The 17,676-nt window shown below is 56.1% G+C and overlaps 1 protein-coding gene across 2 annotated transcripts; it reads right to left on the bottom strand.

Annotated features, from left to right (window-relative positions):
* Window positions 1-720: 720 nt before the first annotated feature.
* CWF19L1 (CWF19 like cell cycle control factor 1) lies at window positions 721-17,619 on the bottom strand. 2 transcript variants are annotated; one of them, XM_063131291.1, is made up of 14 exons: window positions 17,552-17,619; window positions 16,991-17,075; window positions 14,960-15,038; window positions 13,148-13,249; window positions 12,013-12,227; window positions 11,462-11,580; window positions 9,980-10,064; window positions 9,232-9,372; window positions 5,272-5,386; window positions 4,561-4,640; window positions 3,633-3,842; window positions 3,047-3,166; window positions 2,246-2,343; window positions 721-1,900 (listed from the first exon to the last, which is right to left on the bottom strand). In XM_063131291.1, exons 1-14 carry the CDS (start codon window positions 17,575-17,577, stop codon window positions 1,756-1,758), a joined length of 1,620 nt encoding a protein of 539 aa, XP_062987361.1. In that variant the 5' UTR covers window positions 17,578-17,619; the 3' UTR covers window positions 721-1,755. The 2 variants fall into 2 exon arrangements, with proteins under 2 accessions (XP_062987361.1, XP_062987360.1); XM_063131290.1 differs by lacking the exon at window positions 9,232-9,372 and having other exon boundaries at window positions 17,552-17,600.
* Window positions 17,620-17,676: the final 57 nt, after the last annotated feature.

Here is a 17,676-nt window from a genome sequence, read left to right as displayed (position 1 = left end):
AATCGCATGAGGTACTGGTTCCCCTCTATTTGGCACTGGTTTAGGCCTCATCTTGAGTGTTGTGTTCAGTTCTGGGCACCACAATTCAAGAAGGACGCAGACAAGCTGGAGCATGTTCAGAGGAGGGCAACCAGGATGATCAGGGGTCTAGAAACCAAGCCCTATGAAGAGAGACTGAAAGAACTGGGCATGTTTAGCCTGGAGAAGAGAAGATTGAGGGGAGACATGAGAGCACTCTTCAAATACTTAAAAGGTTGTCACACAGAGGAGGGCCAGGATCTCTTCTCGATCCTCCCAGAGTGCAGGACACGGAATAATGGGCTCAAGTGATAGGAAGCCCGATTCCAGCTGGACATCAGGAAAAACGTCCTGACTGTTAGAGCAGTACGACAATAGAACCCATGACTTAGGGAGGTGGTGGGCTCTCAAGAGGCAGCTGGACAGCCATCTGCCAGGGATGCTTTGAGGAGGATTCCTGCATTGAGCAGGGGGTTGGACTCGACGGCCTTGTAGGCCCCTTCCCACTCTGCTAATCTATGATTCTATGAGGCCCTCTTCGGTCAGACCCTGCACGGTTCTTCTTGCGCTCTCGGCTCTTTATTCTGGCCTCCCGCCTGAAGCCGCGCCCCGCCTGACTCCGCCGGGGCATCGTATCCCAAGCACAGAGGGTTGTGCTTCGACTTCACAGAATGACTGACTGAAGAGTAGGGATTCAGTCCCTTTTTAAAATACAAAACACACTTTTATTTATTCGTTTGTTTCTCATTAAAAAACAAAGTTTTACAGCACCTGAACTATCTTGGGTAGGATCAGCTTTATACATCCCCAAGACATTTCCCTCTGAAGCAACATCTGGCCCTGAAGTTTGAGCTTGCAATAAAAAAGCAAGGAGCAGCTCCTGAGCACCAGAGGCAGGGCACGGGCAGCGAGACCCTCCTGCCCCGACTGGCCCCAAGGAACGCTGCCTCCAACCCAGCTGCTTGCCTGGCGGCCCTTCCACCCCTTCCGGCAGAAGCCCAGGACGCCCTCCTCGGCCCGCCAGAGGCTCCCTTGCCAGGTCCTTCTGCCAACAAGTCTTCCACATAGCCAAATCCGGGGCCGCGGAGAAAGCTCAGGACCGCACCACACTGCGGACTCAGCCTCCTTACACCATTTGCTTGCCTGGAAGCAATCCCTCCCCACACAGCGGGGCAAGGAGGCTGGGCATTTCCACCCTCAAGCGCACCGCCTTCGGAGAGCTGGCCGGCAGGGACTGCATTCCTTTGCTCCCTTTGCCACCTCCTGCTAGAAGGCAGAACTTTGGGGCGCTGCTGTGACCCACGTACTCTGCCTGCCCCCCGACACCAAGGGACGCCAACTGGCCCTCCGCCCTCCCTCCGCAGCTCAGGATGGCTCCCCTGCTCAGCCTCTGAATGGGTCCCGGCAGGGATCGACGGCGGCAGCAGCAGCAGCAACAGCAGCAGCTCTCGCTTCTGGAGATCTGCTAGAAGCCACGGCCTGACCAATGGGAGTAGACAGAGCAGGGGGAGGGAGGGAGGGAGGGAGGGGGATGACACGCCACGGCCAGGGAGGGGCCAGCAGAGAAAGAAGGGCTGGGCTGGGGAGGACGTCCCCCTGGGAGCAGCCAGCTTCACCTTGGGACCGGGACTCCCACCCACCCCGCACAAATGCCGAGGGCTGCAGAGAGGGAGGGATCCTGCACAGGGACAGCAAAGGACGGGCAGGGCCGAATCCTGCTCGCCCCCGCTTAGGCCCTCAGTCCACCTGGGCGAGGTCGAAGGGCTCGAAGGCTTGGCGGAAGGCTTGGGCTGCAGCGGCTTCCTCCTCTCGTCCTGCCTGGCAGCTCCTCCAGTCGGCCCGGCCGGGCATGCCCAGGACGGCCTCGCTGGCCAGAACCTCCCTGAAGAGCAGAAGGGGGACGCCCAGGCGGGCATCAGGAGCCACCCTCACTCAGAAGCCCACCAACGGGCTGCCTGGCCAGCCATCCACCTCCTCCCCAAGCCACGCTGGAGGAGTGGGGGGCCAGGGGGCCCATCTGGATGCAGAGAAGGAGACGGGAGCAGTGGAAGCCAGCCGAGGAGGGGAGGGCAGGGGAGGGGAGGGGAGGGAGGCTGGGGTGGGCCCCCACTCAGCCACGGCTTGCCCCCAGAGCAAGGCGCCCCCCCCGGGGCATTTTGAGGGCGTTCCACAAGCCAAGCGGCAAGAAGGGAGGCGGGATCTCAGGGACACAGCTAAATTCACTAACCTTCCAAACTGCAGGGGAAAGTTTTTCCCAATTCGATGGAAGAGTTTCTCTCCATTGTCCAGCTCAACATAAAAATACGGCGTTCCTGGCTGAACAATCTGAAAGACGATCACGCGATGCATTTCTACACAGACGCATCCCTTGGGCTGCTGCTGCTGCCGCCGCCCCCTCCGCCCCCCAGGTTGTAACAGGACCCAGGAAAAGTGGAGGGCTGGGCCAATCCCTTGGGGAGCTTTACAGGGCCCCGCCCCCGCCCCAAGCAGAGCGCAGGACCAGCGGCTGCACCAGACGCAGGCAGCCAGGGAATGGAGGTCAGCTGCCGCCGCCGCCGCCGCTTTCCAGGGCGTGGAGGAGCAGCTGCTGCATCGAAGGCTACCGAAGAAGAGGTGTCTTCTCCCTGGGGAGCGTTATCCGTGGGGGAGCCAGGGACACCCCCGCCCAGGAATCGGCCTAGCAATCATCTGTCCCTCAAACAGCGGCAGCAGCCCCGGGGCCCTCAGCCAGGCCAGCAGCAGCGCGCCTTCCCTCCAGCAGATTCCCGGCACGGTCAGGGGTCACGGCGGGAGCAAGAGGCTCCATCGGACGTCCTCTGCCCCGCACACCACCCCGGGACAGAGGCAGGAGTCCAAAGCGGAAGAAGCACCGCCCCCGCCCCGCCTCAGCATCCGGCCAGCCGCCCAACAGACGCGCCAGGCCCGAGGGGAACGAGGAGGAGCCCGTGAGGTCGGGATCCAGCCCTCTGCCCGCTCGACGCCATGGGCAGAACCCCCCGCCACCCGTGCAGCCACTGCTGGGCCCCACCTGCTTGAGAGCCGAGTGCGCCGGGATCTCCAGCAACTCCATCTGCTGCTCCTCCGCTTGGACTATGAAGGCCTCCTTGAGGTCTTCGGTCGTGCAGCAATCCTGGGGTACTGGAACCACCTAGGAGAGCCACCACACGGACAGGACGTGGGAGTCAATCGAGGGGCACCCGAGGGAGAGCGTGGGTGGAGCCCACCACCCGCGGGGAGCTCCATCACAGGGGGCCCACAGGGCACCCCTCAGCCTAGCATTTCATCATGGGAAAGGCAAGCGCCTCCCTTGCAGGCTTAAACTTATGAGACCTGTCTGTGGGAGGTGAGTGACAGAGGACCCTCGTCGTCTCTGCAGGAGCCCTCCGTGCCCTCGTTTCCTTGACACTCTGCGTGGTAGCTGGATGCCGCCCAGACACTGTCTCTGGCCGGCCAGGTACGCACCACCACGGTTGCCCAGGACGTGCCTCTGCGCCCCATGCCCATCTGCAGCTACCCAGGCCCGCAAGAGACCTCGGAGCCACAGCCGTGCTTCGCTGCAGGGCAGAGACGGGGCCCTCCCGAGGTCCGGGGCCACTCAGGTGAAGCTGCCTCACCTGAAGCTGAAGGTGCTGGCTCCTGTAGTTCCTCTCGTAGGCCACGCACCTCTTCCCCTTGGCCCTGAAGAACTTCTTCAGAGCGGACTTGTACCGATCGACTTCGTCCACCGCCTCCGAGGCGAGCTCCACCATCGACTGACAGTGCCGGATGGGCAGAATGAGGACGTGATCGGGGGACAAGCCCCCCTTGGCCAGGGCCAGGTAGCACTAGGGCCAGAAGAGCGGAGGCAAACAGTCACGAGGAGGCTCAGCTCCGCCTCCGCCGGCGAACGCAGGGAACGAGGGCAATCCCCAGCCACAGAGCTGAGGCTGACCCCGGGACATTGCCCCGTCTCAGCCTGGCTGACCACCAAACACTCCAAGGCCGCCGGCAGGGCAAGGCGGAGCTGTGTCTGGCAACCCAGGAGGCCTGACGGAGAACCGGCGGGCCTTCCGCCTCCCCAGCTGCAACACAGGGCGACCGGGCTTCTGCCAATCGCGACCAGGGAGCGCCAAGAAGAGCCAACACGGCCTGCCTGCAGCCCTCAGGTGGAAGTGCTGGCGGTGGCGGCAGCATCTAGAGAGGGCATCACATTCAGCCCCGGAGCGCCTAGGGCTCTCCACTCCAGGCTGCCAACCGAGGCCGTGCCAGCTTAGCTCCAGCAGAGGTGGGCATTCAACCTGGCGCCCTCCTGAGGTCCAGCACTACAATTCCCACCAGCCCCATCCAGCAAGGCCAATCCTCGGGGATTACGAGAGGGCACTGGGCCGCCCAAGCCAGAGCTGCAGGACGTCGCGCTCCCGGACCTCCCCCGGGCCCAAGAGCCAGTCCTTCTGAGGCCTGGGGGGCGCCGAGCCCCGGAGCGGGCCAGTTGCACGAGGGTGACCCTGGGTCCCAGGCCCCACCTCCTTCCCCTCAGGCCCAGCGGCGGAAGGAGGGACTTACGTGGGTGCCAATGCTCACTACCAGGTGCTTCTCCACTTCTGGGCTCGCCAGGCAGAACCAGCAGGCGGCCGTCGGCAGCGCTTGGCAGGGGAGGGAAGCGGAGACACGTCAGGGCGGCAAAGCGACGTCGCCGCAGCCCTTGTCTGGGCCTCTGCCCACAGTGGGCGAGAGGGAGGGAAGGGGGGAGGCAACGTAGGCACGCCAGAAGCCGCCTTCTCCTGAGTCGGACCCTGAGTCCATCCAGCCCAGGACTGGCGGGCAGCTCTGCCTCCCCCCCGCCCCCCTGGGTTTCAGGCAGGAGTTCTTCCAGCCCTCCCTGGAGAGGATGGAGACGGTCCCCAAGGGGCTCAGAATCGCCCAGCTCCGCCCCTCCCGGTGCGATCTCAGGTGAACGCTGCCCTGCTTGTTCGGCTGTGTGGCCCACGCCTCATACGGGCCCACCCCAATCTGAGGCAGTTGCGAGCACTACTGAGGAAGGCGAAGCCCTCTGTCAACGTGGGGGGGGGGGCTTCCTGAGCTCTCAGTAAGTGGCTCCGCTCTGCCTGCAAGCCAGGGAGGTCGCTGCTCCCCACTGAAACGCTGCGGAAACCGATCTGATTCCTCACCCAAACATGGACATCATGCCCACCCCCCACATTTGGCTCAGGGTCTGTCAGTCCACAGCCAGGATCCTCAGTTTGGCGTACGACAGAGAAGCAGGCTGGTACTCACAGGGCTTGCCAGGGGGTCGTTTGGGCTGCCGCCCCTCGCGCCCCCCTTCCATGGGCCGCTTCCGCCCTTTCGGCTTGGTGCTCAGGTCAAAGAAAAACTGGCATGGAGGCTCCTCCTGGGGAGGCAGAAGGAAGGACTGCTTAGAGCCCCCCCACACACACACCCAATACAGAGGGGGGGAAAACATTTCAGCAGCAGATACCAAATGAATAAACGGATAAATACGCTCCTGACTAGCACAAGGGCCCCGCTCCTCAAAGCGGCTGGAAGGGGCCACCAAGGAGTCCCGGAGAAAAGAACAGAACGGACAGGCAAAGGGGCGGGGCGGGGTCCGGCTTAGCAGGGTCCTGGCTTGCTTTTCAAAAGGAAATGCAAGGCCTGAGGCAGAGGCCTCCCCCCGCCCCGCCTGCTGCAGCACCCCGCCGTTTCCCGGTTCCTTCCGCCCCTTGACCCTCTCTCTCTCTCTCTCTCTCTCTCTCCCCATCTTTGCCACTGTCCTTGGCGTGGTCGGGGTCTCAGGAGAGGTCTCGTCCACACTCTGCTTTTGCAGCCCGGCTGCTTCAGCCCCAGGGTCCCTGGCAGTGGCTGGGCCTCTGCTCCTCACCGTCGCCTTCGAGTCTTGGCCCACGTGCACACCGTGGTTTTGTGAGTGCCCCACTCTGAACTTGTAACCCAAAGCTGGCAACCCAGAGGGCAGGCACGTGCTCCCTGGGGGTTCCCAAGGCTCCGTGACCAACCAGGCCCTTTGGGAGCAAGGCAAATAGAAACACTTTGATTCCCTTTCCTTCACCCAGAACTCTGCGGGATCTACCTGTTCTGCCTCAGGCCCCGTCCCCCCCCCCATATCACCAGTGCCCCACACCCCCTCGCACCATTTCCACAGCATCCTCCACACTCCTTATTTGGAAAATGCAAATTCCCTCCCCTCTGTTGTCAGAGTGTTCGAGCAACCGCAGCAGTCCGCGTACGGGGTTGGGGTTGGGGCACTAACCAGGCATTTCCCCCACTTCTGTCAGTTAGTTTGAGATAAAGCAAGCTTGCAGCTCTTAGCACTTGTTCCAGCTGGTTGGACACTGCGAGAACACAGAGCGCTGGACTAGATGGACCCTTGGTCTGATCCAGCTTTTAGTATGCTTTTTAGGAAGTTTAGGAAGTTTAAGAGCCTCGTGTGGCGCAGAGCGGTAAAGCAGCAGTTTCTGCAGCCGAAGCTCTCCCCACGGCCTGAGTTCGATCCCAGCGGAAGCTGGTTTCAAGCAGTCGGTTCGGGTCGACTCAGCTTCCATCCTCCGGAGGTCGGTAAAATGAGTACCCAGTTAGCTGGGGGAAAGGGAATAACGGCCAGGGAAGGCAACGGCAAACCACCCCGCTATAAGGCCTGCCAAGAAAACGTCCACGAAAGCTGGCGTCCTTCCAAGAGTCAGTCATGACTCAGTGCTGGCACGAGAGGTTCCTTTCCTTTTCCCTTAGGAAGTTTTAACAATGTATACTGTGGTTTTGATCAATATTTTATGCCTTTTATACTTGTCGTTGTTCCCTGCCTTGATCAGGATGGAGAGGCGGGTAAGAAATAAAAGTATTATTATTATTATTAATTATTATTATACAACTTTCCAACTTCGTCAGTAATACATGTTTTCAATTTTCAAAAGTGAAGCACTGAAAATTGAAAACGTATATTACTGATGAAGTTGGAAACGGTGCATTCAATCCGGGGTCATCATTTAATATTACATTTATACATTTTCCCTTGTTTGTATTCTTTCATCTTTATGACATGTGTTTGTCCTTATTAATCACCAGTAACTTTGCTATATATTTATTAAACGTTTGTTAAATGTCCATTGACACTTGGAATCATAAAATAGCAGAGTTGGAAGGGGCCTACAAGGCCATCGAGTCCAACACCCTTCTCAATGCAGGAATCCACCCTAAAGCATCCCTGACAGACGGTTGTCCAGCTGCCTCTTGAAGGCCTCTAGTGTGGGAGAGCCCACAACCTCCCTAGGTCATGGGTTCCATTGTCATACTGCTCTAACAATCAGGAAGTTTTTCCTGGTGTCCAGCCAGAATTCAGCTTCCTGTCACTTGAACCCATTATTCCATGTCCTGCACTCTAGGAGGATCGAGAAGAGATCCTGGTCTTCCTCTGTGTGACAACCTTTCAAGTCCTTGAAGAGTGCTCTCATGTCTCCCCTCCATCTTCTCTTCTCCAGGCTAAACAGGCCCAGTTCTTTCAGTCTCTCTTCATAGGGCTTTGTTTCCAGACCCCTGATCATCCTGGTTGCCCTCCTCTGAACACGCTCCAGCTTGTCTGTGTCCTTCTTCAAGTGTGGTGACCAGAACTGAACGCAATACTCTAGATGAGGCCTAACCAGTGCTGAATAGAGGGGAGCCAGTACCTCCTGCGATTTCAAAGCTATACTTCTATTAATGCCCCCCAAAATAGCATCTGCCCTTCTTGCAGCCACATCACACTATTGGTTCCTATTCAGCTTGTGATCTACAACAATTCCAAGATCCTTCTCGTTTGTAGTATTGCTGAGCCAAGTATCCCCCATCTTGTAACTGGGCCTTTGGTTTCTATTTCCTAAGTGCAGAACTTGGCATTTATCCCTATTAAATTTCATCCTGTTGTTTTCAGCCCAGCGCTCCAGCCTATCAAGATCACTTTGAAGTTTGTTTCTGTCTTCCAGGGTATTAGCTATCCCACCCAATTTGGTGTCATCTGCAAATTTGATAAGCATTCCCTGCACCTCCTCGTCCAAATCATTAATAAAAATGTTGAAGAGCACTGGGCCCAGGACTGAGCCCTGCGGCACCCCACTCGTTGCCTCCCTCTAGTTTGAGAAGGTTCCATTGATAAACACTCTTTGAGTCCGATTCTGTAGCCAACTGTGGATCCACCTAATAGTTGTTCCATCTAGCCCACTTTTAGCTAGTTTGCTGATCAGAATGCCATGGGGGACTTTGTCAAAAGCTTTGCTGAAGTCAAGATTCTGTAAATCGCCCAGAGAGCTTCGGCTATGGGACGATATATAAATTTAATAAATAAATATAAATAAATAAGATATATGACATCCACAGCATTCCCACAGTCCACAAGGGAGATTCCCTGATCAAAGAATGAGATCAGGTTAGTCTGGCAGGATTTGTTCTTGACGAATCCATGCTGGTCTCTAGTAATCACTGCACTGTTTTCAAAGTGCTTACAGACTGTCTTCTTTATCATCTGCTCCAAAATTGTCCCAGGGATTAATGTCAGACTGACTAGTCTGTAGTTCTGGTTCCTCCTTTTTGAAGATGGGGACAACGTTAGCCCTCCTCCAGTCGTCTGGCACCTCATCCGTCGTCCATGATTTCGCAAAGGTTAATAGACAGTGGTTCTGAGCGTTCTTCTGTTAGCTCCTTCATTACTCTAGGATGCAGATATTCTGGGGATAAGACATCGCTACCACGACAAGTAGCCTCATCTCTCCTGGATGTGTCTAACCCCCCTTTTAAAGCCATCCGAAGGTGTGGCCCTCACTGCATCTGATGGTTCCAAATTGCCTAGCTTAACTATGCACCGTCTGAACAAGGACTTCCTTCTTACCTGACCTGAATGTCTTGAAACTATTCACCCCAGTCGTGGAAATTTGGGGTGGGGCCGTGGCTCCATGGCAGGAGAGCCCCTGCTTTGCACGCAGGAGCTCCCAGGTTCAATCCCTGGCAGCCTCTCCAGGCAGGGCTGGAAGAACGCTTCCTTGAAGCCCTGCCCGAAGAGCCGCTGCTGCCAGCCAGAGTCAACAATACTGGACTGGATGGAGCAAGGCAACTCTGGCGCCGCATAACACAGCTTCCTATGTTGCACTGTAGCTCCACAGGCTGCTCTGAAGGGCAGTTACAGCACCTCGTGAGAAATTCAGCACATGATCAGAGTTTATAAACACACATGCTATGCGAGCAGCGCACTCCCAGTACCTTTGTATCTGGCAACAGGTGAGCACAACTCTCGCCACCCCCAGGCCGGCGGTAGGGGTTCTCAGTGGCGTCTTGCGGCTGTTTGACCAGCTCCGTGGCATCCATGGAACTCATCGGAAGGATGCTGAAGGCGTAGAGGTACTGGAGGAAGCAAGACAGGGCAGGAAGGAGCAGAGTTTCACTCAAAGGGACTGTGGGGGCCGCCACCTCGCTTTTCAGCCCTTCCTTAAACTAGAAATAGCCAGAGGGCGGGAGGATCCTCGCCTCGGGCCCTTCTTTGAGCCACCCTCAAAGTCCCGGCAGACATGCCACTAAACCCAGGGGGGGGGGGGCAGCACAGGGCTGGTGGAGCTGGGGAAAAGCACCTCACCAAAGAAGCATCAGCAGAAGGCTCAGCAAATAGCTGACAGAGGGAGAGGAATTAAAAATGGGTGGGGCAGGAGGAGAGTGCCATGAACATTATCACACCAAAAGGCATAACACGGGAAGGTGAACAACAGAGCCAACACCAGAACACGCTTAAAGCAGGCTCATCTTCCTCCAGTGCAAGCAGCAAATGCAAAGCAAATAAAGGCCATGCTTTAAAATGGAAAGACAATGATTAGTTTTGCAATTCTAGTCGTATAGGAAGCCTCGGGTGAGGGACAGAGGACGGTTAAGAGCAGCTTGTGCCCAGCGCTCTCCTCCGTTCAGGCTGGAAAGACATGGAGGAGGAGGAGGAGGAGGAGGAGGGCAGGCGTCTCCTTACCTTCCTCTTGTCTGCGTTGCCAACGTTGGCTAGGGCAATGAACCTGCTGACATGCTGGGCCGTTTCCTGGAGAACGGCGTGGTTTCTGCCAGAGACAAGGGGAAAGAGGCATTTTGCAGAAGTGCCACACACAACCCAGTGCGAAATCCGGGCAGAGCTTGGCTTCCTCAAGAGCTGTTCAGCCAGTCACATCTTCAAATCCTCCAGGAAACACTCAACAGATGTAAGAACATCAGAAGAGCCCTGATGCTGGATCAGACCAAGGGGGCCTCTAGTCCAGCACTCCGTTCCCACAGAGGCCAAGCAGCTGTCGGCCAGGGACCCACAAGCAGGACAGTGGCAAGTCGTTGAATTCAATGCAACACTTCAAGAAGGACACGGATGAGCTGGAGGGAGTTCAGAGGAGAGCACAGGGATGTTCAGGGGTCTGGGAACAAAGCCCTATGAGGAGAGACTGAAAGAAATGGGCATATTTAACCTGAGGGGAGACACGATAGCACTCTTCAAATACCTGAAAGGTTGTCACACTGAGGAGAGCCAGGATCTCTTCTCGATCATCCCAGAGTGCAGGATACGGAATAATGGACTCATGTTACAGGAAGCCAGTTTCCGGCTGGACATCAGGAAAAACCTCCTGACTGTTAGAGCAGTGCGACCATGGAACCCATGGCCTAGGGAGGTGATGGGCTCTCCCACCCGAGAGGCCTTCAAGAGGCAGCTGGACAGCCATCTCTCAGGGATGCTTTGAGGTGGATTCCTGCATGGAGCAGGGGGCAGGACTCTACTCTACTCAACTCTACTATTCTGTGATTCTGTGAATGCTACCCCAAACTATTACAACTCCAATCCCATCCTTTGCCCTTTGGGGGAAACAACACTTGTATAGGTGACAAAAATGAGGGCTGTCCTAATGACAGGGCTGTCGTTTCTATTGGGGCTTCCACTTTTGCTAGCCATTCAGCTGTTTCAGGACCAGCCCGCTTCCTGCCATATGGCATGTTATCCAACAAGGACTACAGAGGCCCCTTCTTCCCTGCCAGGTCACACAGGGCTCAGGGAGCTTCCAATTCTTCTAGCCAACGTCCCTTCTATACTCGAGATGAACTCGACTAGCATCCCAGGGCAGAGGCTCCGGAGAAGGTAGGGTTCTCTTTATAGGGTTGTTTTATAGATTGAGTGGCACACTGCTAAAGGTCTAGCTGAACCCTGATGAGGCAGCTACGGTGTTCAGGCACAGATATTTACTTCCAGTTGAGCTGCTGAGGGTCGGGGCCCACCGAGACCACGGCCACAACCACAAAATCACCTCCAACCATTGCTAGGGTGTAACAGTGGAATTAACTGGAAGACGTTATTTTCCACTAACCATGGAAATTTTACAAACAGACGAATCGTACCACTTAATATACATAACTAACACTTTGCTTCCGTTTGGAAATGTGTCATTTATTCACAAAAATCATCACGCAAGATTCTACCTACCTATAAGGAAGTCTTTCATAATAGACCTTCTGCAGTGCAGCAAAATGATATCTGGGCTTCAGACTTGTGGCTAGTAGAGATACTAGCCCTGAGCCACATCTCTTGGTGTCCACGCCTCCCTATCAAGAAAGCAAGCACAAATACTTTGCTCTACATTCCCCTGGGCTTATTAAGAGGAGGGGGACGGAAAGGGTGCCCACAGCATCCCCATCCCCATGCTCCACGGACTGCACCACCAGGGCTGTGGGGGGCGGCAGTGAGGGCGCTCAGAGCATGCTGTGGCATGGCCTAACCAGGGTAACAGTCTCGGCCACCCCACCCCCACTTGCCATGTGGCTCATGCTGTAAGCTCTGTCCATGATCAGTGGGCTCTGGCATAGTTTTGCCTGGGATGGTGCCGGCTGTCATTTTTACAGCAGTCTGCTCTCACTATATTATTGTTGATTTTTTAATTCTGAACCCAGATTTACATTCATCCTCACTAACACATTCCAATTGCAGAATGTACGATAGGACACGCAAGTCCCTTCCACTCCAGACGGAATACTTACAGGACTATTCCCAAAAGTCTCCACAGCCTTGGGCCAAGGAGACGTCAGCAAGATGTCCACACCTCTGAACTTGGAGGAGGACCGCAAGGAGGACTTGAGATCGGCCACGTCCTTGGCACTGAAGCAGTGGGCTGGGGCCGGCTCCGCGGCAGACTCCGTCCCACTGAGGTAGGCAACCTGCAGCCCAGAGGCTCCGCTGAAGACTCCTTTGCGTCCTAGACATGGAACGGAATGGGACCGTCAGGCAGGAAGCTCTGCGTAAAAAACACGTGTAGACAACGTGCCCAAGCCTTGGACGCTGCACCCTCCGGCTCAAAAGCAGGCACAGAGAGACTGCCCAAGGGCCGGGCCATTGACGGGAACTCTGGTTTATTAATTACATTCCTGGCTCACACAAGAGTCCCTCTGCCTTGTGCCAAAAGAAACTGAACCGGGGTGATTATGGCGTCAGACAGCCCAACTCCAGGGGCAGGAGGCTCAGCGAAGAGAAGTCAGAGGTCAGGCAAAGTGACACATTACAGCTTTCTCGGGAGGAGTCTGGAAATGCTGGATGAGGAGAGCCCTGGGTGGGGCACTGCTCCTGCCCCCCTTCCCACCCACCCCTACGGGTTCCTTCTGTAGGCTGGCAGGAGCCTGAGAAGCACAGGCCTTTGCTCTGCTCTGCCTCCAAGGAACGTGCCGGTGGCAGCTCTCTGCCCAGGCTCAGGCCCAACTGAGGGAGGACGGAGGCGAGGGGATCCCCAGCCCTGATTAGACACAGCAACGTCACAGTTGGAACGACCAAGGAGAAAGCAGTTGCTTGTGGGATACAGATAACACTCGCACCTTGCTGGCTCAAAAGGGCACACCTGCACTCGCTGTTCCCACAGAGCACAAGGGACCCCAAAGTGGTCCCAACCCCTCAGCAGCAGCAGCAGCCACCGCCAGCTCCTGTTCGCCTCCTGGGAGCGTAAGAAGTTCTCAAAGAGCTGGGGGTGGGGAACGTGGCAGTAGCAGGCCCAGCCACACCAAGGAAGCGGCTCCCACCTTCCCACGGAAGGGCTCCCATCAATGTCTTGGGGAAAACCACGCAAGAATCACAACTTCACATTCACCCCACTGAGCCGCATCCATCAACGTGCCACTTCCAAATTACCCAGATAAGTGATGTTCTCAGCTAGTTCGCATCCACTGACATCTGGAAAACGACACACCGTTTCATGGCTGTTGGCACCCAGCACGTAGGTCTGTATAGGAGCTGAGGAAGACAAAGCCACCAGCCACGTGAGGTCACAGTTGCACTGGCAAAGAAAGGCACAAAGGCCCGGCAGGGGGCAAGGGGGAAATTTGGGGGGAAATGCCCAAGGGCTTGTTTTCCCTAAGGGCTTTTCTTTGGAAAAGTCAGACATTTCTGAGAAGGCTGAAAAAAATGTCTATGAAATATTCTCCCTTTTGGAACAAGACAAAAGCTTTTAAAGATAAGGTTCCACTTGGTCAAAACATGGAGTAGGAACATTCCTGCAGCATTAGAGGATAATTTCCAGTGTATACTGCAGATGTACAAATGTTTCCAGCGTCAGTATAGGAAGTTGAACTCAATATCCAAGCATGCCGCTAGTCCTCAATATTGCGACTGCCCTGTCCCTTTTTCAAGGCACTTCCTTTTCTTTTTTAAATTGGTGGCTTCTGCTTTGAGCTTTTATTTTCTCCTGCTTCCCAGATAGCGAAACTCAAGAGTCACGGGATCAAGGAGCACACGATGCTCGGGTGGGGCGGGGCGGTGGTGGTTCTGCAGCTTGGTCAAGTACCGGGCAGATTCTCAATTTTGCTTGTATAAAAGCAAGAGAGCAATCCTAGGATTTCATGGGGATTCCTGGTTCCGAGGCCAGAGGCAGTGCACCTACCTTGCACCCCAAGGAGTCCAAGCTTCCCGCTCCTTCGCAGCCGCACAGCGCGCAGAGAGAACCGGGGCGGAGGCTTCCCTGGGCTCGCAAATGTGAGCTCGGGGAGGAGGGAAAGGGGGCATGAGAGGGGGGGAAGGGGGGGCTTTCACCACCTCCCCAGCCTCATTCCTTCCCCCTCCCTGACACCCTCAGCCACATGGGCAGAAAGGCGGGGCCTAGCTGTATGACAGAGCAGAAGATGGGGGGCAACTCCTGCTCTACTCTGGATACCCAGAGCGGATGTGGCAGGACTGCGTGCGCCTTAAGGCATTTATACAGTCCTATGTGTGCTTACCTGGGACTAAGCACCAGTAAATAGAGTGGGCCTTACTTCTGAGTAGACGGGCAAATGATTGCTATGTACAGTTCATTAAAAGGCCAAATACTACAATTTTACATGCTAAACAAGTTAGAAATGATGCCTTTTAAGTTGTTAGAGCAGTAAATTAGGTTTAATATGAAAGTAAGCATTGTGTACATTTCAATTTGTACTAAAATCTTTTCCCTCCTGCCAAAGAACCTTCCCCACCACCTACTGGGGGAGAAAAACACATTTTCTCTCCATGGCTTCAAAATTTCCAGAAATTTTTCCTCTGCTCACAAAAGTCCTAGCAGGGGGCAGGAGGTGAGGCAGGAAAGCCCCTGCCCCACTGAGACTGCAGGGACCATACAGGCGGTTTGTTTCAGACACAGTCCCGTCTTTTGTAAGTAGGTTCAATGACCAGGGTGGAAAGCCTAAATGGGAACCCTGCTCCCTGAGGAGTTTTGTACGAGGAATGGGTGGGTTTTTTGGAGGGGGGGGAAGGGTGAACGCTTGGAAGCGGATGCAGCCACACGAGCCCCAGCCTGACAATGTACAGCCCAGACCCAGGCTGACCACCTGAACAAGAGCGGAGGCTGGGGGAAAGAGACTCCGTCCCGCCTGCCAACACCCTAACCCCCAGCTGCACAAGCAAGAACTTCAGCCGCAAGGCCGGACAGACAGGTCCTGCTGGGCAGTTCTTGTGGAGGGTGACTTTCCGTACCTTTCTTGGCTCCTCTTTGGTAATCGTCCCACTCTGAGTCTTGAGCAGAGCCAAAGAAGTTCCCCACACACAAGAGGAGCTAGAGCAGGATTCCAAGGAAAGACGTGCAGTTAAGGACTTAAAACGAACACAGGAAGGACTGTCTGTTTAGGTCTTCACGTTTGCACCCAGCCTCCTGGCAGCACAGACTGGGATCCATGGAGCTTCCCTCCTAAACAACACCCAGCTTGGCAAGGGAGGCAATACCTCCTCCTTAGCACCACATGGATGGTGCATTGGCCCAGCCTTGCATCCTTACAGGGAAAAAGCAGCATTTCTCCATGTTGAGCACCTCTGCCCCCTCCCCACTCGCTGTCACTTCACCCAAGCATTTATGCCTAATGTGTATTTCTATAGGTGCAGTATGCTGGAATTTTGGAAGAGGCAGGGGACACTGCCAGTGGAATATCCTCCGAAGAATCTATGGGATGGAGTGGGGGTTGAAGCCATTTGTATGTTTGAATATTTTCTTTATAATGTGAAATCTACTCTTATGCAAATTTTGCAAATGCCAGCTATGATTTTCTTGGCTTGTAAAGCAGAAGCAAATTATTTATTTACTTATTTATGTAATAGATTGATAGACTCCTTACCATTTTACAAAAAATCTCTAAGGGGCTTATAATAAATACAAAAACATTTCTATAAAATGAGAACTCACACCACCATGATTAACAGCGGAATCAACAGGGAAGGCCTGAGTGAAGAGATGAGTCTTCCACTGGCCCTCGAGGGTGCTACACGAAGAACAGAACCACAGCATAGCAGAGCTGGAAGGAGCCTCTAAGGCCATCGAGTCCAACCCCCTGCTCAATGCAGGAACCCACCTGAAAGTATCCCTGACAGATGGCCGTCCAGCTCCTGAACACTGAGTGGGGTGGGGGAGGGAGCTTCATAAGGTGGGTGCCACCACAGGGAAGGCTCGCTTCCAGGTGGCTGCAAGACAGCAATCTGTCCCTTGTGGTACAACTAGCAAGGCCTCCTCTGATGATCTTAACAATTTCACAGGACTATATCCACCAGGTAACCTGGTCCCAAGCTGTTCTGGGCCCTATATGCCAACAGCAAGAGACTGAACTTGGCTCGGTAACTAATAGATAGCCAGTGCAGCTGGTTCAGCACCGCGGTAATATGCGCACGGCCAGGTGCCCCACCCAGCAACCTGGTTGCTGCATCCTGCATCGGCTGCAGTTTCCAGGCTAAGACCGAAGGCAGCCCCACAGAAAGTGCACTACAGTTACCTCAACGTGAGGTTACCAATGCACGGACTACAGAGGTCGGGCTAACCCTGTCCACGAAAGGAGCGCCTTGTACTGGAACAGGTAACAGGCGCTCCTTGCCACAGAAGCCACTTGGGCCTCTAACGACAATGATGAGCCCAGGAGCACCCCCAGACGATGGACCTGGCTTGTTTTTGTTTTTGCCTGAAGGAATGCAACCCTGTCTAGAACAGGCAAGCTCCCCAATTCCTGAACCCGGGAACCACCACCCATAGCGCCTCTGTCTTGCCAGGAGTCAGTCTGTTTGTTGGCCCTCATCCAACCCAGGCGCAGGTGCAGAACGTGCACAGCCTCTGCTGATTCAGGGGTAACGGAGAAATCGGGGAGGGGTGTGTGTCCACAGCACAACATGACAGCAGCAAGGAGGCAGGCTGCAGAGGGGATGCATTCGTGGCTCAGCCTGCTGCAGCTGAAACAAGGCGCCCGGCAGCAGCCCTCCAAGGCTCCCCGATACACTGCGGCAAAGGCTGTTGTGGGCTGCCGTCTACTTCATCAGATGCGCAAAGTGTTACTTTTGGTGCGTTCTTCCAGTGGAACTGCCGCAGGCTGGAAGGCCTCAGGATAGGGGAGGGAGGGAGGGAGGGAGGGGAGAGCCGTGCCCCCCTCCCCCCATCGCGAAGCAAGCCCTGCGCCTCCCAAGATCGGTCTGCCACCACGCTGGGCCCACCTGCCCGCCGCCGGGGGAGATGCCGGTGCGCCAGGCAGGACTTACGTCGAATTCTCCGCTCTTCTTCTGCACCGCCTGGACTCTGGCGAACAAGGCGCCCAGCTTCCCTTCCACATCCCCGCAGGCCAGCCTGAGGAAAGAAGCGCGTCAGTCCTGCTGCGAGGTTGCCGGGCGCGGGGGAAGGGTCCCCTGCAGAGGCAGCCCCGGGGGTGGGGTGGGGTGGGGGTCCCCACCTGGCCTGGGATCTGCTGGGGGGAGGTCAGGATCGGGCGCATGGCCGGTGGGGGAGGGGGAGACGTCTTCCGTCCCGGGGTTGGGGGGCAAATGCAAGGCGGGAGAAGCGAGGCAGGGCTCCTGCGCCGTTAAGAACTCCGCCTGGGAGGGGGCCTTGCGCAGGGGCAGCTTCCCGCTGCCGTCGCCCTCCTGCCCGCGGCCCGAAGGACCCTCATCCCCATGGGCGCCCCGTGCCCTCGCCCAGCGCTGCCCTCGCACCACCCATGAGGACTAGGAGCTTGGTTCTGCCCTGGCGGCGGAGGGCAGCGCGCGGGGCGGGGGCGTCGGGGGAGGACGGGGAGCGCCCCACACCCTGACCCCTGTCCTCCTCACACGCGCAGAGGCTTCCCCGGCGCCATCTTGGTGGAGGCGCCCGCGAGCACTTCCGGTGCGCTGGCCAAAGGGCTCCGCCGGGCTCCGCTGCTCGAGAGCCGCCTCCGGCTCCTGCTCCTGCTCCT

The sequence above is a fragment of the Elgaria multicarinata genome, chromosome 7 (assembly GCF_023053635.1).
Source record: "Elgaria multicarinata webbii isolate HBS135686 ecotype San Diego chromosome 7, rElgMul1.1.pri, whole genome shotgun sequence".
Lineage (NCBI taxonomy): Eukaryota > Metazoa > Chordata > Lepidosauria > Squamata > Anguidae > Elgaria > Elgaria multicarinata.
This window is presented reverse-complemented; position numbering and strand designations above follow the sequence as displayed.

Excerpts from the sequence above, each read along its gene's own strand:
- CWF19L1 (XM_063131291.1), bottom strand. The coding sequence starts at position 17,577 with ATGGCGCCGGGGAAGCCTCTGCGCGT. Across the intron at positions 17,076-17,551 it reads CCGGGGAAGCCTCTGCGCGT|GCTGGCCTGCGGGGATGTGG; the intron begins GTGAGGAGGACA and ends TTCTTTCCTCAG. Across the intron at positions 2,344-3,046 it reads CGCACTCGGCTCTCAAGCAG|ATTGTTCAGCCAGGAACGCC; the intron begins GTGGGGCCCAGC and ends ATCGTCTTTCAG.